At 67.7% G+C, this 18345-nt stretch overlaps 1 protein-coding gene across 1 annotated transcript; it reads left to right on the top strand.

Moving 5' to 3' along the window:
- The first annotated feature begins 94 nt into the window (after positions 1-94).
- Positions 95-16852, top strand: PTPN23 (protein tyrosine phosphatase non-receptor type 23). The gene is given in 26 exon segments (XM_054171467.1): positions 95-206; positions 2487-2561; positions 3188-3315; positions 4676-4752; positions 4882-4931; positions 5287-5418; positions 5821-5901; positions 6042-6173; positions 6901-6948; positions 7098-7154; positions 7582-7640; positions 8111-8190; positions 8365-8479; positions 8922-8987; positions 9299-9444; positions 9942-10262; positions 10363-10517; positions 11899-12050; positions 12368-12547; positions 12753-12942; positions 12944-14917; positions 15220-15404; positions 15701-15805; positions 15894-16032; positions 16120-16236; positions 16309-16852. Coding segments are annotated over 26 exon segments (5355 nt in total). The 5' UTR covers positions 95-122; the 3' UTR covers positions 16816-16852.
- The last annotated feature ends 1493 nt before the right edge of the window (positions 16853-18345 follow it).

Raw genomic sequence — 18345 nt, 5'->3', positions numbered from 1 at the left:
GCGTGGCCGTGGCGCCGGAACAGGCGCGGCTCGCGGCGCGGCTCGCGGCCTCGGCTTCCCGTGAGGCTCCGCGCTCACTTCCGGCGGCGGCGGGCGGGCGGTTCCGGCGGGCGCAGGCCGGGATGGAGGCCGTGCCCCGCATGCCCATGATCTGGCTCGACCTTAAGGAAGCCGGGGAGTTCGCGTTCAACCCTGCCGTCAAAAAGGTAGAAGGAACGCGCAGGGGGCGGCTGAGGCCCGGAGTGGGGCTCCGGGGAGGGGCGGAGCGGGCCTGGCAGGGGCGGAGCGGGAGGGGCCTGGCAAGGGAGGGGTGGGCTTGAAGGGTAGCGGAGGGGGGAGCAGCGGAATCTCTGAGGGGAATTTGGGATCGGTGATGGAGGAGAGGGCTTGGGGACTGTCAGTGGCTCCGTGAGGGGTTTGGGAGGAAGGAGAGTGCTTGGGGAGGGATCTGTGAGGGGACCTGGGGGTCGCTGAGAAAGGACGAGAGGAACTGAGGGGTGGGAGACGGGGTCTGTGAGGGAGAGCCTGAGCTGTGGGGAAAAGGGGATATGGGGAGCCTGTGAGGGGAGGCGTGTCGGGGGGTGGGTGTCGTGGACTCTGGGTGGGCGTGTGAGGTAGGTGAGAGGACAGCTGGAGGGGTGGGTGAGGCTCGTGAGGACTGTGGGGCAGGGGTGTGCCAGTGGCTCCGTGAAGGGTGTTTGGGGTCTTTGAGGGAAAGGAGTGCTTTGAGGGGAGCTGTGAGGGGAAGGGAGGGCTTGGAGTGTGGAGCAGAGGGGATGGTGTTAGTGGCTCAGTGAGAGTATGTGGGGTCTCTGAGGGTGAGGAGGGCTTGAGGAGGGCTAGAGGAGCTCTGCAGATGTTTGGGGTCTGTGAGGGAGGAGAGTTCAAGGGATGTGGGGCAGGGAGACTTGGGGATCTCTGTGGGGGGATGTTTGAGGTGTGTGGAGCATTGGGGGGGGTGCCTTGAGGGGGCCTGGGGGAACAGGGAGTTAAGGCTGGGGATGTCTGGGGGTCAGGGAGGCTGTGTGTGAAGATGGGGAGGGCTGGGGCAGGGCCCTGGGGGGCTTCTTGGTGCGATGGAGCAGGGAGTGGGGTCAGACCCGATGGCTGTGTGGTGGCACAGGGGGAGCAAGCCACAAACGCAGTCGTGCTGCTGTCACCCCCAGCCCGGCCCTGCTCCCTGCGCTGCCTCCGGAGGGCGCTCAGCAGGTGCCTACAAACTCTGCTGCTGGGGAGCAGGAGTGCGGGGAGGGCAATCCCTGGAGCCTTCCTCCGCGAGTGGGCTCTGGACATGAGCTGTTGCTGCTGCCCCGAGCTGGTGGCTTCGGGGAGGGGAAGGGCTCGATGAAGCCTCTGTAGACAGGCTGCACCTCCAGCTGGCCTTGCGAGTGCCGCCCGCAGATGCCAGTCGGGCTTTGTGGCTGTGTGAGGATGGTGCTGGGGGAGGGGGGTGGTGCCTCTGGTATTTCTGCCACCGCCTGTGCCAGCCCCGCTGGTTTTGGGGTGCCGAGGGGCGCTGGTGTCCTGCTGGAGCCCGGCAGAGGTGCTCGGTCGGCGGGGCCGTCCCTGCGGCGGGAGGAAGGTGCCGCGGGAGCGCCGAGCTGAGTCATGCTCTGCCGGCCGGCTGCTGGGGCTGCGGGCCTCGGGGTGACACCCCACGGGGAGCTGTGGCAGAGGGGATGGTGACATCGAGAATGGGTGGTTTAGGGGTGTGCACAGCAGCTGCTGGGGTGGACCAAACCCTCAAGCTGGGGCAGAGGGGCTGTGGATCCCCAGCTCCACCCTGTTGCTGCCAGGGAAGTTGGATGAAAGCTTGGGGAGTGCTGTGCTCCCCCACAGCGCTGTGATCTGAGGGATCTTGGGGCAGGCTTGGGGAACTCGGTCCCTCCAGCTCCCTCCATGGTGGTGGGGAGCTGGAGCTCATCACCAAGCACCTTCCTCAGGGATGCTGAACGCTTTTGGCCAAGCCCCAGGCCAGCTCCTCTGCCTGAAGAGCCTCTGGTGGGGACTGTGGCACTGTGCTGTTCCTCTTTGCTCTGCACTGCCCCATTTTGCTTCCCTTTTGGCCCTTGCTGCTGTGAGCTGCCTTCCTGGGCAGCCCCCAGTGGCTGGCAAGTGGCTTTGTTTTCACCCTGGGGCATGGGGTGTGAATCCGGAGTGACTTCAGTTTGGCCTCTCCTGCTTGCCGCTGATGCCTCAGGACCTCACACCTGCTTGGCTCCAGCTTTTCCACCCCAGTTCTGAGGTCCCTGTCCCCAGGCTGTGTCTCTGCAGGACCTTGTGCTCTGGCTTTGTGTTAAGCTGGGGTTCAGCAGGAACCGGCCCAGACCTGGGGCTTTTGGGGGAGCTCTGGAGCAGGAAGGCCCTGAGCTGCTTCGTGCTGCTGGGCTGGCTGTGGGGATTCTCCCTGGGGAGCTCCAGTGCTGGGAGGGCGTCTGGGGGTGTTGGGCAGGGCCAGCCCCTCATCCCCTCTCTTTCCTCTGCAGTTTGTCCTGAAGAACTATGGGGAGAACCCCGAGAGCTACAACGAGGAGCTGCGCAAGCTGGAGCTGCTGCGGCAGGTGAGCTGCGCTCCGGCCCCCAGCGCCGGCCAGAGCCACACTGGGGCTGGGGCAGCTCCCACCCCGTGCCTGAGGCTGTGTCTGCTGCCTCCCTCCGGCTCCCTGCGCCAGGACTTGTGCTGGGGCTGCTGGGGCTGCTCCTGTCCCTCGCCTTGGCCCACGGGTGAGGCCTTCAGCAGCCTTGGGCTCCCCAGATGGCTGCAGCTTGCAGGGAGTGTGCCGAGGCTGCGGGGGGCTCGGCTGCGTCTGCTTCCCCGGGCCTGGGGGCTTCTGTGTGGAGTCCAAGTTCCCTGTTGGGTGGAAGGAATTGCTTTGTCCAGCTGGTGCCTGAGGTCTCCTCAGGGAATGAATCAGCCCTTTGCTCTCAGCTCTGCTGCCCACATCACTGTTAGTCACTGGGGACATCAGCGTGGGGCTGCTGAGCAGCTCGGAGCTGCCTCAGCCATGGGTGAGGAAACCACCTGGAGGGGCCAGAGGCCTTTGCGGGGCTCTCCTGCTCCCAGCACAGCTTTGCCGTAGCAGCAGCTCCCAGGACACCCCCTTGGCACTCATTCCCCAGTGCCTCCTGTTTACTTCCTTGGGGTGGCTTCCTCCTCCTCTCCCTCCTCTCCCCTCTTCCCTTCCAGAGCGCTGTCAACGTGCCCCGGGACTTCGAGGGCTGCAGCACGCTGCGGAAGTACTTCGGCCAGCTGCACTACCTGCAGAGCCGCATCCCCATGGGTGCCCAGCAGGAGGCAGCCATCCCCATCGCCTGGTGAGAGCCTCCTGCCCCGCTGGGGGCTGCCTCTCAGCTCAGGGCCACAGATCACAGCCGGTTAGGGGCTGGAAGGCACCTCCGGAGATCAGGGAGTCCAACGCCCTGCCAGAGCTGGAGCTCAGAATCCAGCACAGGTCACACAGAACACATCCAGAGGGGGCTGCAAAGGCTCCAGAGGAGGCTCCACAACCCCTCTGGGCAGCCTGGCCCAGGGCTCTGGGACCCTTACAGAACTTCCTCTTTATGCTGAGCTCAGCAGGAGCTTCCTGAAATGTTCAGGCTGATCCAAAGCAGAGTGAGTGCTCCCCTGCCCATCTCCTTCAGCAGTGTCTGATGCTTCCTAGACCCTCAGAATCACAGAATGGTTTTGGTTGGACTTGCCAGGTCACCACCACCCCAGGGCCCTCAGCACTGCCAGGTCACCACCACCCCAGGGCCCTCAGCACTGCCAGGGCACCACCACCCCAGGGCCCTCAGCACTGCCAGGGCACCACCACCCCAGGGCCCTCAGCACTGCCAGGGCACCATCACCCCACGGCCCCAGCACTGCCAGGGCACCACCAACCCACAGCCCTCAGCACTGCCAGGGCACCACCACCCCAGGGCCCTCAGCACTGCCAGGGCACCACCAACCCACAGCCCTCAGCACCACAGCTCCAGGGCTTTGAAACTTCCCCAGGGAAGGGGACTGTACCACTGCCCTGGGCAGCCTGGGCCAGACCTGGACAACCCTCAAGGGGAAGAAATTGCTTCTCATGTCCAACCTAAACCTCCCCTGGGGCAACTTGAGGTCATTTCTTATCCTGTTACTTGTTCCATGGGAGAAGAGCCCAAGCCCCACCTGGCTCCAGCCTCCTTTCAGGGAGCTGCAGGGAGCCAGAAGGTCTCCCCTCAGCCTCCTCCAGGCTCAGCACCCCCAGCTCCCTCAGCTGCTCCTCCCCAGCCCTGCTCTGCAGACCCTTCCCAGCTTTGTTGCCCTTCCCTGGCCCTGCTCCAGCTGCTCAATGTCCTTCTTGGAGTGAGGGACCCAAAACTGGCCTCAGGATTTGAAGCCCAGCAGCAGTCCCTGGGTATCCCTTGGGAAATGATGTGCTGCCCTGGGGACAGCTGGGGCAAGCTGTCAGGCAGCATGGCTGGCTCCGAGCTGCCCAAGGACAAGGTGACAGTGCTGAGGCCTCTGTGGGGGCAGAGATTCATGGCTGTGTGTAAACGATGCCTGGGTGTCCAAAGGAGCTCCCACCCCCTCCAGCACCTGGGTCTGGGTGCAGGAGCCCTGCTGTGGAGCTGGGAGTGCTTCCCTGGCCCATGCCCAGGAGCAGCAGTGCCTGCAGCAGTGTCTGAGCTTCCCTCCTTGCAGGACTGAGATCTTCTCAGGCAAGACAGTGACCCACGAGGACATCAAGTACGAGCAGGCCTGCATCCTCTACAACCTGGGTAAGAGGCAGCTGCCCCCTGCACAGCCCTCCCCCTCCCTCCCTGCTGGGTGTCTGTGGCCACCTTGCCACAGGTGCTGGCTGCTGCAGGTGTGGTGAGTGGGGCTGGCAGGGTCTCCTCTCTCCACAGGGGCTCTGCACTCCATGCTGGGAGCCATGGACAAGCGAGTGTCCGAGGAGGTAACCGTGCCCCGGCCCGCCCCGGCCTCTCCTCCGTGGTTACAGCCAGGAGCTGGTGCCACCTGGGTGCCACAGGCATGCCACACCAGGCTGGGTGCCTGCTGTCACCCAGGATTGCTGCAGAGTGGTGGGAGGGGTCACCTCCCTCATGGCTGTGTCCCTTCCTGCCCTGGCACTGCCATCCCTGCTCCAGCAAGGCTCTGCCTGCTTGCTGCACTTCCACCCTCAGCGTGCAGGGCCAGGAGCAGAGAGCTCTGATGCAGCCTGGGGGAAGCTGTGAGCTCTTCAGGGCCCCAGGGGAGTCCCCCTCAGCTGGAGCAGGCTGCCCACACTGCTGCTGTGTCTCTGTCCTCAGGGCATGAAGGTCTCCTGCACCCACTTCCAGTGCGCCGCCGGCGCCTTCACCTACCTGCGGGACCACTTCCCCCACTCCTACAGCGTGGACATGAGCCACCAGATCCTCAACCTCAACATCAACCTCATGCTGGTAGGAGCTGGGCTTCTGCCTCTGCTGGGGCACTGCTCACTGCCCCGTGGCACCTTGAAGGGAGCTGCTGCTTGCCTGCCAGAGAGTGCTGCTAGGGCTGGGTGCTCCCTGCGGGGTCTTGGTGCTTGGAGACAGCTGGGACAGGGCCCTGGTGCCCCGTGGGGGCTGTGGTCCGTGGGTCTGGGCTGCTGTGAGCCTGAGGAGCTCTCTCCTGGGGAGGGAAGGAGGTTTCAGCAGGGAGAGGGAAGGCTCTGGGCCGCTCTGCCCCCCCTGGGGTGGCCCAGCCCTCCCTCGGGGCTGCTGTTTGCTGGGACCGCTCTAGAAAGTGGCTGAGCCGCTGGGTGCCAGGGGCTGTGGCAAGGTGCAGGGAAAGCAAGCCTGCCCCCTCCCTGTCCTGGGCAGGGCCAGGCACAGGAGTGCCTGCTGGAGAAGTCCATGCTGGACAACAGGAAGAGCTTCCTCGTGGCCCGGATCAGCGCCCAGGTGAGCTCCTGGGCAGCTCCTGCTGTGCTGAGCTCTGGCTGCCTCTGCCCCGGTGCTGGAGCCTCCTTCCCCCCAGTGCTCCCAGTTGCACCTAGGGGCTGGCTCTCAGGGGGCTCCAGCACCCATCCCTCTCTCCACAGGTGGTGGATTACTACAAGGAGGCCTGCCGGGCCCTGGAGAACTCGGAGACGGCCTCCCTGCTGGGCAAGATCCAGAAGGACTGGAAGAAGCTGGTGCAGATGAAGATCTATTATTTTGCTGCTGTGGCCCATGTGAGTGGGGGGATCAGCCTGAGGGGTGCTGCTTGACTGGGGGGGCACCTGCCCTTTGCCCCACCCTGGGCTGGGCTGCTCACAGAGTCATAGAATGGAGGGGTAGGAAGGGACCTCCAGAGATCACTGGGTCCAGCCCCCTGCCAGAGCGGGGGCACCCAGGGCAGGTCACACAGCCAGGTGGGTTTGGAATCTCTCCAGAGGAGACTCCACAACCTCTCTGGGCAGCTGCTGCAGGCTCCAGCATCCTCACAGCCAAGAATTTCTCCTCGTTGAGGTGGAACCTCCTGGGGTCCAGTTTGTACCCACTGCCCCCTGCCCTGTCACAGGACAGCACTGAACAGGGCCTGGCCCCTGCTGCTTGCCACCCTCCCTGCAGATCCTTTTGAACATTGATAAGATCTCCTCTCAGTCTTCTCCAGACTAGCCCCAGGGCTCTCAGCCTTGCCCTGTCACACAGCTGTTCCAGTCCCTTCATCATCCTCATAGCCTCCTTTGGAGGCCTCTCTGGCAGTTCCCTGTTCCTCTTGAGCTGGGGAGCCCAGACCTGGACACAATACTCCAGATGTGGTCTCACCAGGGCAGAGAAGGGGGGGAGGGAAGAGCCTCTCTTGACCCCCTGTGGAGCCACACCACAACCAGCAAAGGGCTGTGGCCACTCTGAGGCTTTCTTGTGCATTTCCCAGAGCCAAGGGGCTCTGCCACCACCCCCTGTGTTCTCTTGCAGCTGCACATGGGCAAGCAGGCTGAGGAGCAGCAGAAGTTTGGGGAGAGGGTAAGCAGAGCCCTGCCAGGCTCCCAGCAGGGGCCTGCCCTGGGGGGAAGGAGGAGGTCCAGCAGGACAGGAGTGTGTCCCTCAGGCACCGCTGGTGGTGTTCCTGGGCACCTGCTCATGTGGCAGCCTAATTCCTGCTCTCTTTGCAGGTCATCTACTTCCAGAGTGCTCTGGATAAACTCAACGAAGCCATCAAGCTGGCAAAGGTTTGTGCCCACTCCATCTGGTGGAGCAGTGCCTGGGTTTGGCATTGCCAGGCTGGGAAGATGTCAGCCTGTGCCATTCAGCAGCTTGGCAACCTCTGGTGGCTTCCCTCTGCCAAGGCTCTGGTGTCTCTTGGCTGCTTGGTCTGCCAGGGCTGTGTGGCTGTGGTGAGAACCACTCAGGGGCAGGCTGGCAGCTCTGGCAGGGGGCTGGCTGTGTCACTGTGGGCTCCCCTCAGGGCCCTTGGTGTTGGTGCCATGAGGGCAGTGTGAGGCTTGGACAGGGAGGATCTGGGGCTGTGGGGCACAAGGAGAGCTTCTGGGGCTGACTCAGCTGCTGCTGGCTCCTGGGCACTCTGGGGCTGTGGCCAGGGCTGCTGGGCCACTGATGCCTGTTCCTGCCTGCTCTGACCTGCTCTGACCTCCACAGGGGCAGCCAGAAACCGTCCAGGAAGCCCTGAGATTCACCATGGATGTCATTGGTGGCAAGTGAGTCCTCCACTGGGCACCTCTGGGCCTTCTGTCATTGCCCTGTGGGTCACAGGTGCCTGGGGAGCATCCTCAGTGTCCCCACAACATGCAGAGCTGAGCACCCTGACCTGCCTGAGGCTCAGGGGGTGTGGGAGCTGCATTTTGCTCTCCCCTGAGGGATCCAGGGCCTGACCCTGGGCAGTGGGCATCAACTTGAGCATGGGAAGTTCCATCTAAACCTGTGCAGGAACTTCTTTGCTTGAGGGTGGCAGAGCACTGGAGCAGGCTGCCCAGAGAGGTGGTGGAGTCTGGGGGCATTCCAGACACTGGGATGTGTCCCCCTGGGACCTTCCCTAGGTGACTCTGCCTTGGCAGGGGCTTGGACTTGATGTGCAGAGGTGCTGTGGTCCTGTGAGAGTGCTGGGAGCGAGCTGGAGGGGCCAGGGGCTCCATCTGCTCCTCCCCAGCACCTCCCTGCTCCTTCCTAGGTACAACTCGGCCAAGAAGGACAACGACTTCATCTACCACGAAGCTGTGCCTGCCCTGGACACCCTGCAGTCTGTGAAGGGTGAGCAGGGGCAGTGCCAGCTCCTGAGGGCAGGGGGGCACCTGTGGGGAATCCAGGAGGCTCTGGGGCCCTCAGGGCTGGTAGAGCTTTGTGGTCTCCAGGGCTGTGGCAGCAGGGAAGGTGCTGAGCAGGAATCCCTGGGGGGTTCAGGCAGTGTTTGTGTTTGCCCCCCAGGTGCTCCGCTGGTCAAAGCCCTCCCGGTCAACCCCACGGACCCAGCTGTTACTGGCCCAGACATCTTTGCCAAGCTGGTGCCCATGGCTGCCCATGAGGCCTCTTCCCTCTACAGGTGAGTCCTGGGCTGTGCTGTAGGCGTAGGACAGCCATGGACACAGCCTGGGGCGCACCAAGCTCAACAAGGAGCCCCCAGCCCAGCCTCTCCAGGAGCTGCTGGGAGCCAAACACTCAAGATCCAACTCCATGTGGCCCTGGGCAGCCTGACCTAATTGGAGGTGTCCCTGCTGACTGCAGCAGGGTTGAACAAGATGACCCTTGAGAGTCCCTTCCAACCCAGGGCAGCCTGTGGGTCTGTGAAGCCAGCCACGGTGGTGTCCTTGGAGAGCCACCGCCAGCCCCAGGCTGTCCCAGGCTTCAGGGTCCCTCCCAGCAGCTGGAGCTGCCCCAAAGGGCCTGGGGTGGAGGAGACTGCAGCCCATCCCCTGGTGGCTCAGGGCTGGAGGTTCCCAAGCCCTCTCACAGCACTGAAGGATGTCTTTCCTCCCCCCTGGCAGTGAGGAGAAGGCCAAGCTGCTGAGGGACGTGATGGCCAAGATCGAAGCCAAGAACGAAGTGCTGGAGTACGTCCGAGCGCCGCCCGGAGCCAGGCCCCGCTGCTGGCCTCCCTCTGGCCTGCCACAGGCTTGTCCCCACCCCCACACTGAAGGGGGCACAGACATCCCCATCCTGTCCCCCCCAGAACTGGGATTTGACCCTAGGGGCTGCCGGTCCCAGTGACTGATCCCCAGATTCCCTCTGCCGAGGGCCCTGGGGGAGATCCTGCGGTGCTGGGCCCAGGGCTGGCCATGCTTTGGGGGGGGATGGACCTGCAGGGAGAGGGAGGTAGGGGAGATTCTCCCCACTGCTCAGGGCCTCGTTCTCCTGCCTGCAGCCAGTTCATGGACTCCATGCAGCTGGATCCAGAGACTGTGGACAACCTGGACATGTACAGCCACATCCCCCCCGTGCTGATGGAGAAGTGTGCGGCGCTCAGCGTGCGCCCCGACACCGTCAAGAACCTCGTCCAGTCCATGCAGGGTGAGACAGGGACCTGGGCACGGGAGGGGTCTAGAGCCAGGAGTCTTGTGAGGAGCAGCTGAGGGACCTGGGATTGTTGAGCCTGGAGCAAGAGGCTGAGGGGAGACCTTCTGGCTCTCTGCAACTCCCTGAAAGGAGGCTGGAGTTGGTCTCTTCTCCCAGGGGACAAGGCCCAGGGTGAGAAGAAACAGCCTCAGATTACCCCAGGGCAGGTTCAGGTTGGACACAAGGAACAGTTTCTTGCCCTTGAGGGCTGTCCAGGCCTGGCCCAGGCTGCCCAGGGCAGTGGTGCAGTCCCCAGCCCTGGAGGGGTTTCAGAGCCCTGGAGCTGTGGTGCTGAGGGCCGTGGTTGGTGTTGCCCTGGCAGTGCTGGGGTAAGGGTTGGACTTGGCTGAGCTTGAAGGTCTCCTCCAACCTCAGTGATTCCAGGAGGCAGGCAGGGGCCTGGAGAGCTGCTGGCAGGTGGTGGTTCAGCTCTCTTTTCCCCTCCCCTCCAGTGCTCTCTGGGGTCTTCACTGACGTGGAGGCTTCCCTGAAGGAGATCCGAGACCTCCTTGAGGAGGATGAGGCTCAGGAGCGGAAGCTGCAGGAGCTCCTTGGGAAGGTCCCAGCCCCCCAGGGGTCGCCGCCAGCGCCGTCCCCAGGGCTGGCCGAGGTCAGCAAGGAGTGCTCCAAGTACCTGGAGGTGCACGAGAAGGCCAGCTTCACCAACACCGAGCTCCACAAGGCCATGAACCTGCACATCAGCAACCTGCGCCTGCTCGGCGGCCCCCTGGAGCAGGTCCGCGCCGCGCTGCCCTCCCCCTCCTTGAGCGAAGGTGAGGCAGGGCCCCGGCCCGTGGGCCAAAGGGGGCCGCGGTGCGGGGACACGGGGCGCAGGCTGGCTGCTGACCCCCGGGGTGCGCCCCCCGCTCCCAGACGACAAGCAGGTGCTGCAGAACCTGAAGAGAATCCTGGCCAAGGTGCAGGAGATGAGGGAGCAGCGGGCGACGCTGGAGCAGCAGCTGCGGGAGATGATCCAGAAGGACGACATCACCACCGCGCTGGTCACCGCCGACCGCTCCGAGATGAAGGTAGCTCCGGCGCCGGGGCGGCCCCTGCCTGCTGCGCCTCCCGCAGCAAGAGCTGTGCCCGCAGCAGCCCCGGCCCCGCAGCAGCCCTGGCCCCGCAGCAGCCCTGGCCCCGCAGCAGCCCCGGCCCTGCAGCAGCCCTGGCCCTGCAGCAAGAGCTGTGCCCGCAGCAGCCCTGGCCCCGCAGCAGCCCTGGCCCCGCAGCAGCCCTGGCCCTGCAGCAAGAGCTGTGCCCGCAGCAGCCCCGGCCCCGCAGCAGCCCCGGCCCCGCAGCAGCCCCGGCCCCGCAGCAGCCCCGGCCCCGCAGCAGCCCCGGCCCCGCAGCAGCCCTGGCCCTGCAGCAGCCCTGGCCCTGCAGCAGCCCTGGCCCCGCAGCAAGAGCTGTGCCTGCAGCAGCCCTGGCCCCGCAGCAAGAGCTGTGCCTGCAGCAGCCCTGGCCCCGCAGCAAGAGCTGTGCCCGCAGCAAGAGCTGTGCCTGCAGCAGCCCTGGCCCCGCAGCAGCCCTGGCCCCGCAGCAGCCCTGGCCCCGCAGCAGCCCTGGCCCCGCAGCAGCCCTGGCCCCGCAGCAAGAGCTGTGCCCGCAGCAGCCCTGGCCCCGCAGCAGCCCTGGCCCCGCAGCAGCCCTGGCCCCGCAGCAAGAGCTGTGCCCGCAGCAGCCCTGGCCCCGCAGCAAGAGCTGTGCCCGCAGCAGCCCTGGCCCCGCAGCAAGAGCTGTGCCTGCAGCAGCCCTGGCCCCGCAGCAAGAGCTGTGCCCGCAGCAAGAGCTGTGCCTGCAGCAGCCCTGGCCCCGCAGCAGCCCTGGCCCCGCAGCAGCCCTGGCCCCGCAGCAAGAGCTGTGCCCGCAGCAGCCCCGGCCCCGCAGCAGCCCCGGCCCCGCAGCAGCCCCGGCCCCGCAGCAAGAGCTCTGCCCGCAGCAAGAGCTGTGCCCGCAGCAGCCCTGGCCCCGCAGCAGCCCTGGCCCCGCAGCAGCCCTGGCCCCGCAGCAAGAGCTGTGCCCGCAGCAGCCCCGGCCCCGCAGCAGCCCCGGCCCCGCAGCAGCCCCGGCCCCGCAGCAAGAGCTCTGCCCGCAGCAAGAGCTGTGCCCGCAGCAGCCCTGGCCCTGCAGCAGCCCTGGCCCCGCAGCAGCCCTGGCCCCGCAGCAAGAGCTGTGCCCGCAGCAGCCCCGGCCCCGCAGCAGCCCCGGCCCCGCAGCAGCCCCGGCCCCGCAGCAGCCCCGGCCCCGCAGCAAGAGCTGTGCCCGCAGCAGCCCCGGCCCCGCAGCAGCCCTGGCCCCGCAGCAAGAGCTGTGCCCGCAGCAGCCCCGGCCCCGCAGCAAGAGCTGTGCCTGCAGCAGCCCCGGCCCCGCAGCAGCCCTGGCCCCTCAGCTTCTCGTTTCCCTGGTCAGAAACTCTTTGAGGAGCAGCTGAAGAAGTACGACCAGCTCAAGGTGTACCTGGAGCAGAACCTGGCCGCCCAGGAGAACGTCCTGAAGGCCCTGACGGACGCCAACGTCAAGTACGCAGCCGTGCGCAAGGTCCTGGCTGAGGTGGAGCACAAGTGAGTGCTGTGGGGCCGGATGGGGTCAGGGCGGGGGGGAGAGGCAGCCCCTGGTGGGCTCTGGGTGCCCTGGTCGGGCCTAGGTGCGTGGGAACGGCCCTTACCCCACCCCAGGTGGGGTCGCCGCTGGCTTCTCTAGTCAAGGGACGTGGGGCCAAGACACAGCCCTTGTCCTGCCCCACTGCCCCGGGGCCGCTGGCGGCTGTTGGTGCTCCGGCAGTGCCGACCCCAGCTGGCTTCCTTGGGGCCCAGGAGCAGGGACACCTACTTTCGGCCTGGTGTTGCATCTCTGCTCCGCCCCTCTGCCCTGTCCCCAGGTGGAACACAACTGTGCAGACCTTGGTGGCCTCCTATGAAGCCTATGAGGACCTGATGAAGAAATCCCAGGAGGGGAAGGACTTCTACACCGACCTGGAGGGGAAAGCGGCCAAGCTGCTGGAGAAGGCCCGGGCCGCCTGCCGAGCCGCCGAGGCCCACAGGCAGCAGATCCTGGAGAAGTAGGTGGTGCTGGGCCTGCCCTGCAGCCTCTCACCGGGGCTGAGGGGGGAGTCACGCTCCCTGGGAGGTGGGGAGGCACCTTTGGGGCTCTGGGCTGTGGCTGGAGGCTTCGGTGTCACCGTGGTGACCGGGGGGGCAGCACCCATCTGGGCCTGCCGGGTGCCAGTGGCCCTGTGCTGAGCCCCCCGCCCCCCACCCTGGCAGGGAGATGAAGAAGCAGCCACCCCCTCGGCCCACGGCCCCCAAGCCCCTGCAGAAGAAGCAGCTGGAGCCGGAAGCCGGCGGTGGGCTGGACGGCGGCGAGCTGCCGCTGGGCTCTCTGGTGCTGCCGGAGCTGCCGGAGGAGCTGCGGAGCCTGCCCCCGGACGTGCTGGCCGGGCACCTGGCACGCCTGCCCCCCCCCCTCCCTGGCTGCCCTCGCCCTCAACCCGGCCCTGGCCCCCGGCCCGCGGCCCCCCGAGCCCTTCCTGGCCAGCGCCCCGCTGCCGCCCTTTGCCCCTGCCCGCTTCCCGGGCACCCCCTCCCTCCCCGGCCACTACCGGCTGCCGGCGGCGCCTGCCTCGGGGCCGGGCCCCTTCCCAGCCCCGCTCCTGCAGCCCTCTGCCCCACAGGTGACCGGGCCTGCCCCCATCTCAGCTGCTGCCCCCCAGCTCTTCCCGGCTGCCCCACTGATGCGGGCACCGGTGCAGCCCGGCGCGGTGCCGGTGCAGCCAGGCTTCGTGGGGCCCCACGTGCTTCCTGCCCGCTCATCCCCACAGCACGGCCCCGGCCCTGGCCCCAGCCCTGCTCCTACTGCCTCCTATGGCCTAGGCCAGCCCGGGGTGCCCGCGGCCAGCCCCCTCAGACCCTCTGCCCTGGGCCCCGCGGCACCCATGGGTGCCCAGCTGCCGATGGGTGCCCCTGAACTGGCCGCGGGCCCCCGGCCAGCCACCACCACGGTGGACAGCATCCAGGGCCCCATCTCCAGCTGCACTGCTCCCCCCCGGCCCCCCGGCCCCTTCCTGGCTCCACAGCGCCCAGGGGTGTCCCCAGCCGCCTTCCCCTATGCCCAGGGAGGGCTGCAGCCCTTTGGGCAGCCACCTCAGCCTTCCTTCCCTCCTGGGCAGCACCCCCACACCTTCACCTCCACCGCGCAGCTGCAGCCTGGCATGGAGGTGCCTGCTCGGGCCCAGGGCCCCCAGCAGTTCCCCCAAGCCCCCTTCATGTCCCCAAGCAGAGCCCAGGTCCCACTGCCCTTCCAGAGGCCCCCCCAGCCCCAGTTTGCCCAGTTCACTGGCCCCGGGGGGCAGCTGCCCCCCGCAGCCTCAGGGCAGCCCCCCTTGCCCCCACAGCTTTACCAGCTCCCAGGGCAGGACAAATTGCCCCCTCAGGGTCTTGCCCCGCAGCCGGGCACCCTGCCCTTCCAGAGAGCACCCTGCCCAAGTGGCCCCCCTGGGCAGCCCCTGCACTCTACCGTGCTGGGGGGGCTGCAGACGGTGCCCACCAGCTCCCCTGCTCTGCCCTTCTGCCCCAGCCCTGCTCCCCCCAGCAGCCAGCTGCCCCCCGGGACCATGGCCATGGGCCCCCCTCCACCCACCCCTGCCAGCCAGGCTGCCCCCCACCACCTCCCCCCCTCGCCCAGCCCTGGCCTGGGCCAGCTGCCAGGCACAGTAGTGGTGCAGGGCCCCCTGGCTCCCTCGCCAGCCCCCTCCCCGCAGCCAGCTTTGCCCATGCAGCCCCCGGCGCCGGTGCCGAGCTCCGGCAGCGTGCCCCAGCGGCCGCCGCCCTCGCTGACGCCGAGCGAAGCCTCCTTCCAGCGGCAGAGCTCCTCCACCGACGACCTCCTGTCCTCCAGCCCCGAGAGCCAGCACGGCGGCTCCAAGGCGGCCGTGGGGCTGCTGCAGCCCACCAAGGCGGACGCCAAGGAGGGGCAGAAGCCCAAGGCCCTGCAGCTGATCGAGGCCGATCCCTACGAGAAGCCGGAGCGCGTCCTGCGGCTGCTGGCCGAGCTGGAGCGCTTCCGGGGGCTGGTGGAGAGGCTGGAGCGGCCTGGGCCGGGCGGCGGCGCCGAGCTGGACCTGCTGTGGAAGGAGCTGCAGGAGGCGCAGGAGAGGGACGCGCGGCAGCTCTCCATCGCCATCGCCCGCTGCTACTCCATGAAGAACCGGCACCAGGACATCATGCCCTACGACCGCAACCGCGTCCTGCTGCGCTCGGGCAAGGACGACTACATCAACGCCAGCCGCGTGGAGGACCTCTCGCCCTACTGCCCCTCCATCATCGCCACCCAGGCCCCGCTGCTGGGCACCGCCGCCGACTTCTGGCTGATGATCTACGAGCAGAAGGTCTCTGTCGTGGTCATGCTGGTGTCGGAGCAGGAGCTGGACAAGGTAGGACCTGCCCTGGGCACCTGCTGGCTCCTTGCAGCTGGCTGGGGCTGGGGGGGCCGCAGACGGCGCCTGCCAGCTCCCCTGCTCTGCCCTTCCGCCCCAGCACCGCTGCCCCCGGCAGCCAAATGCCCCCTGGGGCCATGGTGCTGGCTGGGAGAGGGGTCCTCAGCCCTCCTTCTGCCTTGATGTCACCCTGTGGCAGCTCCACGGGGGACAGGAGGGGCCCCTGGGGAGGTGGTGGCGGCGGCCCTGGCTGGGGTGCCGGGGGGCTGCCTGACTGGTGCCCCCTTCCCTCCCCGCAGCAGAAGGTGCTGCGGTACTTCCCCGCCGAGCGGGGCCAGCCCATGGTGCAGGGAGCAGTCACCCTGCTCCTCACCAGCCTGAAGGTCACCCCCACCCACGTGGAGAGGATGATCACCCTGCAGTACCGCGACCAGAGCCTCAAGCGCACCGTCGTCCACCTCCAGTTCACCTCCTGGCCAGAGCTGTATGCCACTAGGGGGCACTAGGGGGCACTGGGAGAACTATGTGTGTGTGGGGGGGGTGGTCCTGCTGCAGCTGGGGAGGGTGGGAAGGTCCCGTGGTGGCTCTTCACCTGCTGGTGGGGACCTCACAGCTCCAGACCCCGTGTGGGAGGTCTCATGAGGACTCTGCCTGCCGGTGGGGACCTCAGGACTCTAACCCCCATGTGGGGAGGGGGTTTGGGGTAGCACTGCCCCTGCAGGGGGGTTAGGGGTGGGACCCTGGCCGGGACCCCACCCACTATCTCCCGCTTCCCCTCAGGGGCCTGCCTGAGAGCAAGGGGAGCCTCCTGCGCTTCATCCAGGAGGTCCACGGCCACTACCTGCACCAGCGGCCGCTCCACACCCCCATCGTGGTGCACTGCAGGTGAGCAGGGGCTGGGGGAGGCAGCTGGGGGGGGGGTGCCCCCCTCCACGGGGCCTGTCACAGCTCTGGGCTCGGGGTCTCCCTGCAGCTCCGGCGTGGGCCGCACCGGCGCCTTCTGCCTGCTCTACGCGGCCGTGCAGGAGGTGGAGGCAGGCAACGGCATCCCCGAGCTGGGCCTGCTGGTGCAGCGCCTGCGGCAGCAGCGCAAGCACATGCTGCAGGAGAAGGTACCGCTGCCCCCCACGGGGCCGAGGGCCCTGCCCTGGGGCTGGGGGCCGCTGCTGCGGCGCTCACCCTGCCCTTCTCCCTCGCAGCTCCACCTGAAGTTCTGCTACGAGGCCGTCCTGCTGCACGCCGAGCAGGTGCTGCAGCGCCACGGCGCGGGCAGCTCCCCCGCCCTCCCCAAGGCCACCAACAGTGCCTCCCCCAAGGTGGGTGCGGGGCTGGGGGGTGCTGCAAGCGGGGAGCCCCCCCGGAGGGCTGACGAGGCCTCTCTCCCGCAGCTCTACTCCCAGCAGGACGCCCAGGACCTGGTGCTGGGTGGGGACATGCCCATCAGCTCCATCCAGGCCACCATCGCCAAGCTGAGCATCAGGCCCGGGGGGGCCGGGGGGGAGCTGGAGGCCGCCCCTCTGCCCGAGGCGGGGGAGGCCGCGGCGCTGCCCGATGGGCTGCCGGAGGGGGGCGCTGCCCCCGAGCCCGCCCCCTCGCCCCCACCGCCGCCAGAGCCTCCCGCGGCCGCCCCCAGCAACAGCCACGTAGCAGCCGAGAGCCCGGAGGCGCCGGGGGGGGAGCCGGCGGCGCCCCCTGCCGCCCCTTCCTCCTCCCTGGAGCTGCTGGCCTCCCTCACGCCCGAGGCCTTCAGCCTGGACGCCTCCCTGCGGGGCAAGCAGCGGATGAACAAACAGAACTTCCTGCAGGCGCAGCTGGGGGAGGGGCTGCGGGGCCCCCGGCCCAGCGACGACCCCCTCAGCATGCTCGACCCCCTCTGGACACTCAACAAGACGTGAGGGGAGGGGGCGTGGGGGGGGTGACCCCAGAGCCACCCCCCCAGCCCTACAGCCCTGCCCTCCCTGCTTTGGGGCTGGCAGCACCCCCGGGGCCCTTGGGGGGGTTCTGCCTTCCCTGTGCCCCCCAGCCCCTCTGCTTTGTACAGCTGGCTGCAGTTGGACTCCACTGGGAACTGACTTTTGCAGCTCTTTGCTACCACAATAAAGAGAATTTGATCTGCAGCAGAGCTGGTGGGGGGGAGGGGCCCGCGGGGGGGAGGGGCCCGCGGGGGGGAGGGGCCCGCGGGGGAGGGGCCCGCGGGGGGAGGGGCCCGCGGGGGGGAGGGGCCCGCGGGGGAGGGGCCCGCGGGGGGCTGCGGCGGCGCTGGAGCAGGCAGAGGCCGGCTGGGGTTAGTTGCATTTATGGGCTCCGGGAAGAGGTTATAAAACAGTCTGGTACAAAAGCGTCCCCTGTACCGTACAAAGCGGACAGCTGGGCTAAGGCCACCCGAGGAGGAGGCAGGGGGGAGGTTAAAATGAACAAAAAGGAGGGGCTGGGGGCTGCCCACCCCCCGCCCCCAGCCCAGGGAGCGCCCAGGCCTGCGGTGCCCTCCGTGGCACCGCCTCTACAATCAGCAGGGTTGGGTTACTGTCATTGGCCACGAGCTGAGGGCACCCTGAGGCCCTGCACCCCCCCAGGGTTTGTGTCCCACCCCTCTGCCCAGGGCTGCAGCAGGGCCCTGTAGTGCAACTGGGGAGGGGAGCTGAGGCCCCCTGCCCAATCCTGGCCCAGGATGGAGAGGCCCCACCTGGGGGGTGCCACCGGCCGTGGCAGGGCCCTTTGGTCCCACTGTGTCGCACCCCAAGGACCTTTCTTCCTCCCAGTCCCTGGAGGGAGGATGGGAGCCAGGGCTGCCAGCCCCCTGCCAACCTGAGACAAGCCTCCCCTGGGAGGAGGAGGAGGGTGGCGCTGTTGCTGCAAACGGGGCCCAGGAGGCAGCAGGCCTGGGCGCGGGGCGCTGCTGCCTGCTCTCCTGCCACAATAAATAACTATTTACAGCAGATAAATAAATAGGGCAGGGGGCTGCTGCGGCACGGGGGCACCCTGCCTGCACCCTAAGGCACGTGGAGGCCAAGCCCGGTGCCCGGCTGGGGGCAGCCCTGTCCTGGCAGGAGCCGGTGCCAAGGGGCTGCGGCCGGCCTGCGGTGAGCGCTGTGCTCGGTGCCAGGGCCGGCAGCCCCTCTCGGGGCGTGCCAGGGTGTTCTCTGTGCCCTGGGTAACAGCCTTGGCCTGGGGTGGCCACCACTGGGTCTCCCCCGTGGAGGTGGGGCGGGAGCAGGCTGGGGGCGAGAACAAGCTGGAAGCTGCCGAGCCGGAGCCGGGCCAGGGGCAGCCGCAGCAGCGCTCCCGCAGCTCCTCAGGCAGCTCCCCGGAGCCGCCACCCCCCAGGCCCCAGCTGCTGGGGTGGAGCTCAGCACCTCGGTGCCTGCAGCTCGCCCGGGAGCAGCACCGCTGCGACTGCAGCGGGAGGGGGCAGAGGAGGAGGGCTC

The sequence above is a fragment of the Dryobates pubescens genome, chromosome 21, assembly GCF_014839835.1.
Source record: "Dryobates pubescens isolate bDryPub1 chromosome 21, bDryPub1.pri, whole genome shotgun sequence".
Taxonomy (NCBI): domain Eukaryota; kingdom Metazoa; phylum Chordata; class Aves; order Piciformes; family Picidae; genus Dryobates; species Dryobates pubescens.
The sequence above is the reverse complement of the archived record's forward strand: the minus strand, read 5'-3'. Positions and strand labels throughout refer to the sequence as shown.